The following is a 16,490-nucleotide window of genomic DNA, read 5'->3' on the forward strand; positions in this document are numbered from 1 at the left end:
TTCTATATGATTATATCTGACACCAATGTAACAAAACGATACCACAGTTCAGCAAAGGTCATTGAACACAATGAAACGTTACAAGGCCATTAATCAAAGTCAGACTTTCCTCAATCTAATTGAACAGAGAGCATCATCGAATATGCTTACTACTTGAAAATGTCTTAATTAATCTCCTCTTATGACCCACGATGCTTTGCACCCACAGCTCTGGGTCACAGCCAACATGCTGCCTCAGCAGAAACGATGGTTGCTTTCCAATGCTCAGACGTTGCATGCATCAACCAATGATTGCATGCCACGTCCAAAAACAAGACCTCAACCATGTTCGAGTTTATTGGATATTGAACATGTTAAGATCCTGTTTAAATGTTTTGCAGCATTCCAACAGATGGCACTGTGGGCTTCTGATTTGAACCCAAATGTTGAAATATAGAAATGTCTTGGATATTTGCCACTGCTACAGTATTGTTGCATTTCCACAAAAACAAGACCTCAACCATGTTTGAGTTTATTGGATATTGAACATGTTAAGATCCTGTTTAAATGTTTTGCAGCATTCCAACAGATGGCACTGTGGGCTTCTGATTTGAACCCAAATGTTGAAATATAGAAATGTGTTGGATTTTTGCCACTGCTACAGTATTGTTGCATTTCCAATCAACCAAAAATACATATTATGTAGGAAATATGGTTGTGTAATATATTATAGCATTTGTTAAAAAGACATGTGAAATATATAAACAGATTGTGACATATGTCACATTTTTATTGTCGACATTCCCGGAAGCAACATTCAAAAATGCTGGGATTTGTTAACGTCTGAAAATATGTATCTGTTTATCATGTTGTTTATGTCATTTTTATTACCAGGTCATCTTCAGACTTTAAAAGGAGATGAAGTTGGGTAATATTGGAGCACTATTGCCTCTTTAAAAGGCTGTAACTGCAGCACCTCCCCTTTTATTCAGAGGATGATGTCATCCGGGAGTCGCTCAGAGTGTTTTTTTTCTTCTCCTGCTCTATCGCTCTCTCTTCGCATTTGCGCTCTCCATTAGTGAGGTGACAGGATACTTCTCTGTCTCTCCATATTTTCTCTCTTTCTCGCTCTCCCTCTCTCTCTTCCTCATTAGCTTCCTCTAACAGCAGGGATGTAGTCCTCTGCCTCTTTCAAACTTCAGCACCTGCTATGCTGTGAACTCCTTGGTGACCTCTATTGATTCTATTGAGACCTTTTTTGTCTCTCGCTCCTTACTGAGATATTTTGCTCCACTTGTTTGAGAGGATCTAAGAGGACCTTATTGGGTTTGGAAGGTGTTTGATTTCTCTCTATACCCTGGTGGAACTACAGGACCATGGCCATGAAGGAGACCATTCTGCCCATCAGCGAGGTGTCTGGCCCGGCCCCGTTGCCCTACCCGGAGGTAGTGGAGCTCAACGTGGGTGGCCAGGTGTATGTCACGAAGCGCTCCACCCTGGTCAGCGTGCCCGACACCACCCTGCACGCCATGTTCACCCGGTGCCCGCCACGGGAGCTGCCAAGGGACAGCCGCGGGCGCTTCTTTATCGACCGCGATGGATTCCTGTTCCGCTACGTGCTGGACTTCCTGCGAGACCGCCAGCTGGTGCTGCCCGACCACTTCCCTGAACGTGAGCGCCTGCAGAGGGAAGCCGAGCACTTCCAGCTGGGCGAACTGCTGCGCCTCCTGGGGCCCCGGGTGGGTTCCAAGCAGGGCTCCATGAATGATGAAGGCTGCCACAGCGATATTGAGGAGAGCTCACAAAGCAGTGAGTACCCCACAGGTCGTACCTTGACTTCCTCGGACAAGAGGTCAGGGTTCATCACCATCGGCTACAGGGGATCCTACACCACGGTGCGGGACAACCAAGCCGATGCCAAGTTCCGACGCGTGGCCAGGATCATGGTGTGTGGACGCATCGCTCTGGCCAAAGAGGTGTTTGGGGAAACACTGAACGAGAGCCGGGACCCAGACCGGCCACCGGAGAAGTACACGTCAAGGTTTTACCTCAAGTTTACCTACTTGGAGCAGGCATTTGACCGGCTTTCTGAGGCGGGCTTTACAATGGTGGCTTGTAATTCCACGGGAACAGCCGCTTTTGTCAACCAGTACAGGGACGACAAAATCTGGAGCAGCTATACGGAGTACATCTTCTTCAGTAAGTGCAATATGACTTCTCACGCATTCACTAGCATACATTTTGGAAAAGTGGGTCCAACATGTTTTGTCAGGTTTTAGTATTGTGTCAAATTTCGCTTCACAAGTGAAATGATTGAATGGATTATTTGCCTACCTATTTTGACTTGGATTGAATACATTTTCCTCTACGGGGTTCAAAGTAATCATTACCAGCTTCTTCACTTTCCTTTAGAACATCCTCCCTGTTCCTCTAATCAGATTTTGACATGTTTTCCAAATCACAATAGATGGGTAAAAGTGAGAATGGATTAGAGAGAAAGGTGTGTAGGACAGTAACATATAGGGCTCTATTTTGACAAAGTCTTAGCACTGGCGGTAGGCTATACGTTCGGGCGAGTATCAGAAATATTTTTGCTAATTTCACAACCAGAATTATGGGTGCAATAGCTGACGGTGGCGTGAAAGGCCTGGGTTTTGATTAATAAACAAGTTTTGGGTGTTTCAAGGCTTGACACCTCACTGGCCAATCAGAACATGCACCATGGCTAAAAATGTGGTTGCTTCAAGTCGTGTATTTACGGTCTTTTATGTATTGCATTGTCATCAACTCCAATACGAATATTAGTCTGTTAAAGCCTAGTTCGTTGAATTGCCTGCCCCATATTTGCTAAATATGTTGAACATATTTGCAGTCACATTATTGTAATTGCATTGCTCGATATGGAAATACATGAATAAACATAGGCTATAGCATTCACACTCATATAGAGGGTATGCCAGAGGAGGCTGGTGGGAGGAGCTATAGGAGGACATGCTCATTGTAAAGGCTGGATTGGAATAAATGAAATGGTATGAAACAAATCAAACATATGTAAGCCATGTTTACATTAAACATTAATTCCATTCCAGCCATTACAATGAGCCTGTCCCCCTATAGCTCCTTCCACCAGCCTCATCTGGGCTAAGCCCACTGTAAATTGCAGTTTGGACATGCCAAACATAGTCAATAAGCAATATTAAATTCACTAGAGAGGAGGTCAAGAGGAGTGGCCCTGGGAGTGTGGTGCCAGGAAAATAACCTCTCACCCAATGTCAACAAAACTAAGGAGCTGATCGTGGACTTAAGGAAACGGCAGAGGGAGCACCCCCCTATCCACATCAACGGTACAGCAGTGGAGAAGGTGGAGAGCTTCAAGTTCCTTGGCGTACACATCACTGACAAACTGAAATGGTCCACCCACACAGACAGTGTGGTGAAGAAGGTGCAGCAGTGACTCTTCAAACTCAGGAGGCTGAAGAAATTTGGTTTGGCACCTAAAACCCTCACAAAGATCATCAAGGACAACAACCACCCGAGCCACTGCCTGTTCACCTCGCTATCATCCAGAAGGCGAGGTCAGTACAGGTGCATCAAAGCTGGGACAGAGAGACTGAAAAACAGCAATCACTAGCACATTAGAGGCTGCTGCCTATATACATACACTTGAAATCACTGGCCACTTTAATAATGGAACACTAGTTACTTTAATAATGTTTACATATTTTGCATTACTCTTCTCATATGTATATACTGTATTCTATCCTATTCTACTGGTATCTTAGTCTATGCCACTGACATTGCTCATCCAAATATATATATATATATTCTTAATTCCATTCCTTTACTTCAGATTGTGTGTATTGTTAGGTATTACTTGTTAGATATTACTGCACTGTTGGAGCTAGAAACACATGTATTTCGCTACACCCGCAATAACATCTGCTAAACACGTGTATGTGACAAATAAAATTTGATTTGATTTTGAATATCGATAAGGCCTAAAAAAGACAGTGTATGATAATAAACAAATTCAGAAAAAAACTAAACAACTTGTTTTAAATAGGTTGTTTGAATACGGTTACAGATATCCTAATTGCTCCCCCGCACATAATACAGACAAGGCAACATAGACTATGGAGGGTTTTACGCACATCCAACAATTCACAGGAGCTGGACAAAGATGCAATATAAAGACAAAGGGGGAATGTCCACTCACTGTTATACTGCTCATAAATGTAATGTTTTATAAACATCATGGAACCATCCTATAGGTCATATTTGCACTTCTCCAGAAATAGCAGATGAAATTGCATTGCATTCAAGCCATGTATGTTCTCAACATAAACCCACTGACGGTGAATCTTTCTAATAAGTTTTAAGTCAAATTAAACGAAAAACAATCAATCAGTTTTTTAAAACATCAACTATATTTTTAAACAGGATCAGGTCAGAAGCATGATATCATAAATCACATCTCTCGTTCCATGAGCATAAGGTAATGTATGCACACGTAGGCCTAAGGGCTCATTGGTAGGAGGCATGAATGTTTGTCCTACACATTTACGATCAAAGTTTATTAAATAGTATACAGTAACCATAGAATAGGCCTAGTTATAACAAACTTGTAGCCTATCAAGTTTTTTGTATTGGCTTCAACATGGAAATATTAGTCCACACACGTTGCATTCGTATTTCAAAAGTGTACTGCATGTTCAAGCCATGGACAATTGGACATTGCCCAAATGTTATAATAAGATTAGTCTACCATTAGCCTGCCATCCCATTATTTGACAGGTCTAATAGGCTAGTGGAAGATGCAATTGTTTTTACCAAATTAAAAAGGAAAAGCAATAAGAAGTCTATTGTAATAACTTGATGACGCCGTTGTACGGGCTCCTAACCAACTGTGCTATTTTGTTTGTTTTTTCACATTGTTTGTAACTCATGTTGTACATAATGTTGCTGCTACCGTCTCTTATGACCGAAAAGAGCTTCTGGACATCAGAACAGCGATTACTTACCTCGAACTGGACAAAGATTGTTTCTTTAATGAGTTTGATGCAAAGGATATACTGCTTTGTCAAGACAAGGCCCAAATCCCTGTCATCAGCGTGAAGAAAAGACAGAGAAAAGGGGGAGGAGTACCTTGTAAGAAAACCACCACTACCCTCCGTATTATTGGCCAACGTGCAATCATTGGAAAACAAACTGGATGATTAAGACTATCCTACCAACAGGGCATTAAAGACTGTAATATCTTATGTTTCACCGAGACGTGGCTGAACGACGACACGGAATATATTGAGCTGGCTGGCTTCTTCGTGCATCGGCAGGACAGAGCAGCTACGTCTGGTGGTAAGACGAGAGACGGGTGTGTGTGTCTATTTGTCAACTACTGCTGGCGCGCGATATCTAATTGTAACGGTGTTCCTCCTCCTCTTCATACGAAGAGGAGGAGTAGTGATTCGACCAAGGCGCAGCGTTGTGATATGACATGATGATATTTATTTAAACAAGACAAAACGAACTATACTTGACAACTAAACAAAATAACAAACCGAATGTAGACAGACTTGGACCACGAACTTACATGAAACACGAAGAACGAACGAACAAGTACTTACTACAAACAAAACGACGAACGAACGAAACAGTCCCGTATGGTGCAACATCGACACAGACACAGGAGACAACAACCCACAAACAAACAGTGTGAAAACACCTACCTTAATATGGCTCTCAATCAGAGGAAATGAAAACCACCTGCCTCTAATTGAGAGCCATATCAGGTCACCCTTTAAACCAACATAGAAACAGAAAACATAGACTGCCCACCCAAACTCACGTCCTGACCAACTAACACATACAAAACTAACAGAAAACAGGTCAGGAACGTGACACTAATATTAAAGAAGTCTCGAGGTATTGCTCGCCTGAGAATACATCATAATAAGCTGTAGACCACACTATCTACCAAGAGAATTCTCATTTATATTATTCGTAGCCGTCTATTTACCACCACAAACCGATGCTGGCACTAAGACTGCACTCAATGAGCTGTATAAGGCCATAAGCAAACAACAAAATGCTCATCCAGAAGAGGCGCTCCTAGTTGCCGCCGACTTTAATGCAGGCAAACTAAATCCATTATAACAAATTTCTACCAGCATGTCACATGTGCAACCAGAGGAAAAAAACTCTAGACCACCTTTACTCCACACACAGGGATGCACACAAAACTCCCCCTCAACCTCCATTTGGCAAATCTGACCATAATTCTATGCTCCTGATTCCTGCTTACAAGCAAAAACTAAAGCAGGAAGTACCAGTGACTTGCTCAATACGGAAGTGGTCAGATGATGCGGATGCTACGCTACAGGACTGTTTTGCTAGCACAGACTGGAATATGTTCTGGGATTCATCCAATGGCATTGAGGAGTATACCACCTCAGTCACCGGCTTCATCGACGACGTCGTCCCCACAGTGACCATACGTACATTTCCTAACGAGAAACCATGGATTACAGGCAACATCAGCATTGAGCTAAAGGCTAGAGCTGCCGATTTCAAGGAGCGGGACATTAATCCGGACACTTAAAAGAAATCCTGTTATGCCCTCAGACGAACCATCAAACAGGCAAAGCATCAATACAGGACAAAGATTGAATCCTCAGCTCTGACGCTCGTCGGATGTGGCAGGGCTTGAAAACTAGAGCTGCCCAGTGACGCAAGCCTACTAGACTAGCTAAATGCCTTTATGCTCGCTTCGAGGCAAGCAACACTGAAGCATGCATAAGAGCACCAGCTGTTTCAGACGACTGTGTGATTACACTCTCTGTAGCCGATGTGAGTAAGACCTTTAAACAGGTCAACATGCGCAAAGCCGCATGGCCAGACAGATTATCAGGACGTGTACGCAAAGCTTGTCTACTGTACACTGACATTTTCAACCTCTCCCTGACCGAGTCTGTAATACCTACTGTACATGTTTCAAACAGACCACCATAATCCATGTGCCATGAAAGCGAAGGTAACCTGCCTAAATGATTACCGCCCCATAGCACTCACGTCGGTAGCCATGAAGTGCTTTGAAAGGATGGTCATGGCTCACATCAACACTATCATTCCGGAAACCCTAGGCCCTCTCCAATTTGCATACCGCCCCAGCAGATCCACAGATGATGCAATCTCAATCGCACTACACACTGCCCTTTCCCACCTGGACAAAAGGAACACCTACGTGAGAATGCTATTCATTGACTACAGCTCAGCGTCCAACACCATAGTGCCCACAAAACCCATCACTAAGCTAAGGACCCTGGTACTAAACCTCCCTCTGCAACTGGATCCTGGACTTCCTGACGGGCCGCCCCAGGTGGTATGGGTAAGCAACAGCACATCTGCCTCAACACTGGGGCCCCTCAGGGGTGCGTGCTTAGTCCCCTCCTGTACTCCCTGTTCACCCATGACTGTGTGGCCAAGCACGACTCCAACACCATCATTAAGTTTGCTGACGACACAACAGTGACAATGACAACGATGAGACAGCCTATAGGGAGGAGGTCAGAGACCTGGCAGTGTGGTGCCAGGACAACAACCTTTCCCTCATTGTGAGCAAGGCAACGGAGCTGATCGGGGACTATAGGAAAAGGAGGGCCCAACAGGCCCCCATTAACCTCGACGGGGCTGAAGTGGAGCGGTCGAGAGCTTCAAGATCCTTGGTGTCCACATCACCAACAAACTATTATGGTCCAAACACACCAAGACAGTTGTGAAGAGGGCACGACAACACATTTCCCCCCTCAGGAGACTGAAAAGATTTGGCATGGGTCCCCAGATCCTCAAACAGTTTACAGGTTCCCGGGTGGCGCAGTGGTCTAGGGCACTTAATCGCAGTGCTAGCTGCGCCACCAGAGTCTCTGGGTTCGCGCCCAGGCTCTGTCGCAGCCGGCCGCGTCCGGGAGGTCCGTGGGGCGACGCACAATTGGCATAGCGTCGTCTGGGTTAGGGAGGGTTTGGCCGGTAGGGATATCCTTGTCTCATTGCGCTTCAGCGACTCCTGTGGCGGGCCGGGTGCAGTGCGCGCTAACCAAGGGGGCCAGGTACACGGTGTTTCCTCTGACACATTGGTGTGGCTGGCTTCCGGGTTGGAGGCGCGCTGTGTTGAGAAGCAGTGCGGCTTGGTTGGGTTGTGCTTCGGAGGACGCATGGCTTTCGACCTTTGTCTCTCCTGAGCCTGTACGGGAGTTGTAGCGATGAGACAAGATAGTAATTACTAGCGATTGGATACTATGAAGAAAAAAAAATTGGGGAGAAAATTGGATAAAAGTAAAAAAAGAATTTAAAAAAAGTTTACAGGTGCACCATGGAGAGAATCTCGACCGGTTGCATCACCGCTTGGTATGGCAACAGCTCTGCATCATTTTCTAAACTATTTCTTGAACTGCGTTGTTGGTTAATTAAGGGCTTGTAAAGTAAGCATTTCACGGTAAGGTCTACACCTGTTGTATTCGGTGCATGTGACAAATAAAATTTGTGTCGATTTGACAAATGAGGCCCAAAATAATGATAATAATTGAAATTCAGCTTCAGGAACAGGTAATGGAATGAGTTACCGACATCTCCATGGCCAGTTGGAACATTGTTAGCTGCTGAGAGATGAGATTAAATTTGTTTGTTATAGAGGCATAGTAAAAACAATACAAGACAATCACACACAACATACAATTGTAAAACGCACGCTCATTTGCAATTTTGAACTGTTAAACCCGGTGCTTTTCTTCTATTTTGAAACCCTAGCGCCAGGATTGGTCATTTACCTGTCTTATATGAGCTCGCTTGCACTGAGATGGGAGCGGTGGCAATATCTGAGGTGTGTCCTTAAAACCATGAACCAAAGTGTCAATTTCAATATGAGATGGTGGGGATATTTAGACCAACCGAAAGCTGGTCTTAGCTGTAATGTGGTTGGTTATGGGATGGATTTTGACAATGAAAGCACAGCCTATCCGGCCGTGACGCACATTGCTCAAATGAACATGGAACAGGAAAAATGCTATGTTTGTGCCTGTGAGCCTTGTATTCGTGAACATAAAAAAACATCCAGTGTATATGCTCAATATGTTTGGAGTGTTGACAGTCAACATTGTTGTAATTGGCTTCTATGAGTATAGTCCTTTATGCATCACACTTCTCCTCAAACTAAAAATACTAGGCTCCTGTAAATTGTATGTGTGAGGCGCGTTCTCAAAAACCAAGGTATAGCCTACCGTTGATACTATATTATATAATGAAAACGAAATAGTTAGAAAAACTACAAACATTTATTTTATGGAAAAGAGATGTGTGTTTCTGGAGGATGCACGATGCTGCCTTGTTGCCAAAATGACCAAGCGGGGCGTAGATTACTATTCGATTTGAGAAGGGCGCTCCTCCCTCTCCGCTTTCGGCGATGACACGAGGGGCCTTTGCCAGGTTCAACCCAAGCCGGCATAAAATAACTCCCTCATTTAAGTATGTTTAAATGCACAGTAATAATTCGATATTAAACTGATTATGTCAGTAGGCAGATAATGCAATAGTCATTGAGCACGGTTACATGCACACAATAATGCGATTATTGTGGCTAGTCAGGTTAATATAATAGTTATTTTAAAACCTTTACATGCTTTGCAAGAAAACCAGGTGTTTTAAATTGGCATATGCTTACTTCGATTATGACCTCATGCAGATTTAAGATAAGCAAAGTAAGGTGTTTACATGACCATAATCAGTTTAATATCAAATTATTACTGTGCATGTAAACATACTAATTTAAACCCCTTACTATTAATCGACCTAAGGTCAATCGAAGTAAGCATACGCCGATTAAAACACCTGTTTTCTGAGCAATCTTCCAGCTGCGTAGTTGATCTACACATGTGCTAGCACCAGCTGAGCGTGCCTCCCTCTTTAGTGCAAGTGAAGTGAGTTCGGAACAACTGAATGTATCCCTTTTAGAAGTAGTTTTCACATACAAACGTTCTATGTCCGAATTCAGAATCACATATGCTTCCCAAAAAAAACATGGTCGCTGTGGTAGAACATTTATTTGATTGCCGATTTTCTGCATTTATCAGAGTGCCATCAGGTAGCCTGATTTCAGATGTGTCCATGTTAACAGGATTGTCAGGGAAATCTTTCTTCTTACAAAGCATGTAAACATTTTAATTGAACTATTATATTAATCTGGCTATCCACAATAATCACATAATTGGGTACATGTAACCATACTCTGTGAGTCTGGATCTGAGTACCTCCTGACCCTTCACCGAATGCAAACAAATTTGGGGCGTCTGATTGGTCCAAAAACCAATGGGTTGAGCTAGAACACATGCGGGTGAAGCGACAGTTTGAAAATGTGTCATTGGCTTTGATACTCTGATTGGTTGGAGACAATCCAATCGCTGATGACTCTGTTTTATACAATGCCTCACAAACGACTTCAATGCTGGCAGTCCTCAGGCTAAATTCGCACCCCTTCTTGCCTGCGCACTCGTTCACACAACCCTCAAAGATTTACAAGCAGTGGATTGGTGTAACTGTATTGGTAGACATTTAATCTACACCTTTACAATCCTTTTACATCTTTGAGGGGCGTGAAGGCGAGTAGCAGGGCGTAGCATGGAATGGGATGCGGCTCAAAAAGGACAAAAAATTACCTAAACTGCCACTCGCTTTCAACAAGTTTACCATAGGATATCGATTGCTTGCTACCAAAAATCAAAAAATCTGAACTGCTGAAATTACTGCAAGAGTGTTAATATAAACAATTTGGCAAAGTAATTATTAACCACCATCAAGGCACGCAAATTACATAGGCAATAAAATGTGAACCTCGTTATGAATGGACAAAACGTTAGCTCCATTACAATCGCTGATTGTAAATGACAGCTTTATAGTACTGCGTTACTAGCTAGCTAACTAATCATTTTGTGTGTAAACCAGCCTGATTTAATTGATCTGTAGAATGTTATCTTGAGTGGGCCAACAAATGGAAGTTCCATATTGCATTGGGCATGCTAGCTAGCTAACATGTAAATAAAAAAAAATAAAAAAATGGAAATGAACATCAGTATTTGCCTTCAGTAATCATATATGTTTACATTACAATAAACTAAAGGGTTTTCCAAACTTAAGGAAGATGAGTAGTGGTGGAGAGTAGACTTAAAAAAACATTTTTTAAATATAAAATATTTAACCAGGTAGGCCAGTTGAGAACAAGTTCTCATTTACAACTGCGACCTGGCCAAGATAAAGCAAAGCAGTGCGACAAAAACAACAACACAGAGTTACACATGGGATAAACAAAGGTACAGTCAATAACACAATAGAAGAATGTACAGGCAATAAATAAGCCATAGTTACTCCAGGTGTCGACTCCCATTTCTGAGTGTCAACATTTGATTTGTCTTGGAATCGACTTAGAAGATTTAGTATTTTTTTAATGGAGGAGATTAGTTGCCGTACTTCTGAGAACACAAACACTTGCATCCTTCATATCGAGCAAGGTATGGAGAGAGAGTGGGGCAGGTCGGCAGGTCGGCCTCAGGCAGACAGTCAGAACAGTGCACTACAGTGGTTCTTCATTTAAAAGTTGTGGCGCACTGCAGCACAGCTTGTGGGGTGCTGCAGAATTCTATGCCATGTTATTTAAGTGTCAGCTATTGTTGCCAGAATTACGCAATTTACCACAATCTGACACCATCTAACACAAACGGTCAGGTCATAAACTCAAAACCTTTAAAGGAAGAACCACTGTAGGCCTATCAAAAGCTGTGACTTGCAATGGAATGCTGTATCTTGCCATTTCTTGGCTTGCAATGTCTCGCAAATTCAGTAAAGCAGGGCCTGTCATCAATGAATCGGCTAGGATATTCTGCACGCAAAAGACCGAAGACTGAACACACACTAGCATCATTAGCAAAGCGGAGGCGAGCCAGATCGAGGGAGAGAGAGGAGGGGGCAGGCAGAAAACATTTCTTGGTAATCTGTATCTCGTAATTTCTTGACATGCACGCCTCACAAATGCATGCCTCTCTGGTTTTATCACATTTTACAATATTCCCCAGGCCGTTAGCCTAATATCTAGTTAGTCTATAGGCCTAACACGGAAACTAATGTTTTGTGATAACTGCACTGTGATTTTAATTTTGTGGGGGAAAAACAAAGAAAACAGTTTTCGGGTAGGGATTTTTCTTAATGTTATGGATCCCAACTTCACACCCCTAATCAAATCCCCAATTCAAATAACTTCAAATGTTATTTGTCACATACACGTGTTTGGCAGATGTTATTGCGGGTGTAGCGAAATGCTTGTGTTTCTAGCTCCGACAGTGCTGTAAGATCTAACAAGTAATATCTAACAATTGCATAACATATAGCTAATGCACACAAATGTAAGTAAAGGAATGGAATTAACAATATATAAATATATGGACGAGCAATGTCAGAGCAGCATAGACAACAATAGAATAGCATAGAATACAGTATAAACATATGAGATGAGTAATGCAAGATATGTAAACATTACTAAAGTGACTAGCGTTCCATTTATTAAAGTGGGCAGTGATTTCAAGACAACGTATAAAGAAAGCAGCCTCTAATGTGCTAGTTGTAGCTTTTTAACAGTCTGATTTCCTTGAAATAGAAGCTGTATTTCAGTCTCTCGGTCCCAGCTTTGATACACCTGTACTGACCTCGTGTTTTGGATGATAGCGGGGTGAACAGGCAGTGGCTCGGGTGGTTGTTGTCCTTGATGATCTTTTTGGCCTTCCTGTGACATTTCCAACAATGAACGGCGCCGATATCTGAATTCTTATTGTGGGCCACATCACGTTTATTAGTGCTCACATTCTAGGGCAATGGACAACATTCAATATCCTTGAAGTAGCAGAGTTTGCTTTGTCAATTTTGGTAGTCTTATGTTGGATGATTTAAAAAAAATTCAATCATAATTATACACTTAATTTTTTCAAAAAGCAATGGCTGATAATCACACCTCACAAAAAAAAAAACTTTTCTTCAATGGAGTTGCCACTGACAAGCAGAAATATATAATCTTCCACCTTCCCAGGCCCCTTGAACGTGTTCTTCAACCTGACAAAAGATAACTAGGCAGCCAGCTCCCACGGGGCAGCAACACATCACACTAAAGCCGGCCGACAGGCCCTGTCGACCCCGCTGCCCCCTGCCCCTGTGTGCCTGCTCTCCCCCCGTCAAGCCTCCCCTTTCCGTCAAAGCCTTCACGTCCAATGGGACCAAGCCAAGAGTTCTTCATTAGCAGCAGGGAAACGTGACTGGGGGAGGTGAGACAGGGGTCTGGCAACAAGTCAGGGAGCAAAATGTCTGGAACTGTAGACAGTCATAATATAGACTGGGCATTTTGTCTTCATGAACACCTTTCAGTCCCCTGAAGTCTTTGCAGGCATACAAACACACATTCAGACACACATACACAATGATACACAAGCACACGTAGCCTACATCCACACAGGCACACCACGTACGCACAAACACGCACACACACTCCCCTCTTTCTCAGTATTTATTTCTATCGATTAGAATGCTCCAATCTGTTTAGATTGGAGCAGTCCCCCCCCTCCACAAATCATTCCCTATTCCCCAGACATACCTCACCCCTAGATACACCCCACCAAAACCCCATCTATCTGCCCTCAGGCAGTTTTCGATCCTTCAATCATTCCTCTTCCAATGAAACCAGGGGCTCTATTTTCGGCTGCCGTTAAGGCGGCACTAATGTCAAACGCTCGCTCTTTGGCAAAGCCAGCTCTCTGCTATTTGGGTTGGATATCAGCTCGCTTGAACTAAGGTGGGAGGGGTGGAAATATTTGAGGTGTGTCCTTAAAAATGCCAATTTGCTCACCAAAATCTGGTCTTAGCAGTAATGTAATTAGTTATGGCATCGATTTGGCCAGCAGAAGCAGCAAAACAGTCAACAGACATTCTTTACATTGGACAGTATTATTGTCCATGAAGCTTCTGTGAAAACTTTGGACTCATTAGGCCTATGTACATTTACATTTAAGTCATTTAGCAGACGCTCTTATCCAGAGCGACTTACAAATTGGAAAGTTCATACATATTCATCCTGGTCCCCCCGTGGGGAATGAACCCACAACCCTGGCGTTGCAAGCGCCATGCTCTACCAACTGAGCCACACGGGAATGTGCGATGCCAGGGAACTGAAAGGGGGCAGCAGGTAGCCCAGTGTTTAGAGCGTTGGGCCGTAACCGGAAGGTTGCTGGATTGAATCCCTGAGCTGACAAGGTAAAATATGTCGTTCTGCCCCTGAGCAAGGCAGTTAACCCACTGTTCCCCAGGCACCGTAGATGTCGATTAAGGCAGGGGTTGGGTTAAATGCGGAAGACACATTTCAGTTGGGTACATTCAGTTGGACAACGGACTAGGTTCCCCCCTTTCCCCTAACGAATGAAAGGTGTCTGAAATCTTTTTAGGACATCAAATCACCATTTATTTGTCACATGCTCCGAATTCAATGCTCCGAATACCGTGAAATGCTTACTTACAAGCCCTTAACCAACAATGCAGCTCAAGAAAATATTTACTAAATTAACTAAAGTAAAAAATATAAAAACGTTTTTTTTTAAAGTAACACAAGAAAATTACATAACAATAACAAGGCTATATACAGGGGGTACCGGTACTGAGTCAATGTGCAGGGGTACAGGTTAGTCGAGGTAATATGTAAAGTGACAATGCATAGATAATAAACAGCGAGTAGCAGCAGTGTAAAAACAAATGGGGGGAGGGTGTCAATGTAAATAGTCCGGGTGGCCAGTTGATTAATTGTAGAGCAGTCTTATAGCTTGGGGCGACACAACAGTGTCGGAGCCTTTTGGTCCTAGATTTGGCGCTCTGGTACCGCTTGCCGTGCGGTAGCTGACACTGCCTAGTATATAGGTCCTGGATGTCATGAAGCTTGGCCCAAGTGATATACTGGGCCGTAGGCAATACCATCTGTAGCGCCTTACGGTTGGATGCCAAGCAGTTGCCATACCAGGCAGTGATGCAACCGGTCAGGATGCTCTTGATGGTGCAGCTGTATAACCTTTTGAGGATCTGGGGACCCATGCCAAATCTTTTCAGTCTCCTGAGGGGGAATTGGTGTTGTCGTGTCCTCTTCACAACTGTCTTGGTGTGTTTGGACCATGATAGTTTGTTGGTGATATGGACACCAAGGAACTTGAAACTCTCGACTGCTCCACTTCAGCCCCGTCGATGTTAATGGAGGCCTGTTTGGCCCTCTTTTTCCTGTAGTCCATGATCAGCTCCTTTGTCTTGATCACATTAAGGGAGAGGTTGTTGTCCTGGCACCACACTGCCAGATCTCTGACCTCCTCCCTTTAGGCTGTCTAATCATTGTCGGTGATCAGGCCTACCACTGTTGTGTCGCCAGCAAACTTAATGATGGTGTTGGAGTTGTGCTTGGCCACGCAGTCATGGGTGAACAGGGAGTACAGGAGGGGACTAAGCACGCGTGGCAGATGTGTTGTTGCCTACCCTTACGACCTGGGGCGGCCCGTCAGGAAGTCCAGGATCCAGTTGCAGAGGGAGGTGTTTAGTCCTAGGGTCCATCACTTAATGATGATCTATGTGGGCACTATGGTGTTAAACGCTGAGTTGTAGTCAATGAACAGCATTCTCACAAAGGCGTTCTTTTGGTCCAGGTGGGAAAATGTGGAGTGCGATTGAGATTGCGTCATCTGTGGATCTGTTGGGGCGGTATCCAAATTGGAGTGGGTCTAGGGTTTCCGGGATGATTGTGTTTATGTGAGCCATGACCAACCTTTCAAAGCACTTCATTGCTACCGACACGAGTGCTACAGGGCTGTAATCATTTAGGCAGGTTACCTCTGCTTTCTTGGTTACAGAGACTATGGTGGTCTTTTTAAAACATATACAGTTGACGTCGGAAGTTTACATACACTTAGGTTGGAGTCATTAAAACTCATTTTTCAACCACTCCACAAATTTATTGTTAACAAACTATAGTTTTGGCAAGTCGGTTAGGACATCTACTTTGTGGATGACACAAGCCATTTTTCCAACAATTGTTTACAGACAGATTATTTAACTTATAATTCACTGTATCACAATTCCAGTGAGTTAGAAGTTTACATACACTAAGTTGACTGTGCCTTTAAACAGCTTGGAAATTTCCAGAAAATAATGTCATGGCTTTAGAAGCTTCTGATAGGCTAATTGACATAATTTGAGTCAATTGGAGGTGTACCTGTGGATGTATTTCAAGGCCTACCTTCAAACTCTTAGGAAAATGGGAAAATAAAAAGAAATCAGCCAAGACCTCAGAAAAAAAATTGTGGCCATCACAAGTTTGGTTCAGCCTTGGGAGCAATTTCCAAACACCTGAAGGTACCACGTTCATCTGTACAAACAATAGTATGCAAGTATAAACACCATGGGGCCAC

General features: G+C 43.4%; 1 protein-coding gene across 2 annotated transcripts in view; it reads left to right on the forward strand.

The window, feature by feature from the left end:
- The first annotated feature begins 978 nt into the window (after positions 1 to 978).
- Positions 979 to 16,490, forward strand: part of LOC139580171 (BTB/POZ domain-containing protein KCTD8-like) — a 66,763-nt gene continuing 51,251 nt past the window's right edge. Inside the window, exons 1-2 of one of the 2 annotated variants that reach the window (XM_071408729.1) lie at positions 979 to 2,178; positions 3,266 to 5,237. In XM_071408729.1, the coding sequence (XP_071264830.1) occupies positions 1,356 to 2,178; positions 3,266 to 3,378 (936 nt within the window). In that variant the 5' untranslated portion in view covers positions 979 to 1,355 and the 3' untranslated portion in view covers positions 3,379 to 5,237. Of the gene's footprint in view, positions 2,179 to 3,265; positions 5,238 to 16,490 lie in introns of those variants that run through there. The other variant, XM_071408728.1, reaches the window with a different exon arrangement.

The sequence above is a fragment of the Salvelinus alpinus genome, chromosome 7 (assembly GCF_045679555.1).
Source record: "Salvelinus alpinus chromosome 7, SLU_Salpinus.1, whole genome shotgun sequence".
In the NCBI taxonomy this organism is placed as follows: domain Eukaryota; kingdom Metazoa; phylum Chordata; class Actinopteri; order Salmoniformes; family Salmonidae; genus Salvelinus; species Salvelinus alpinus.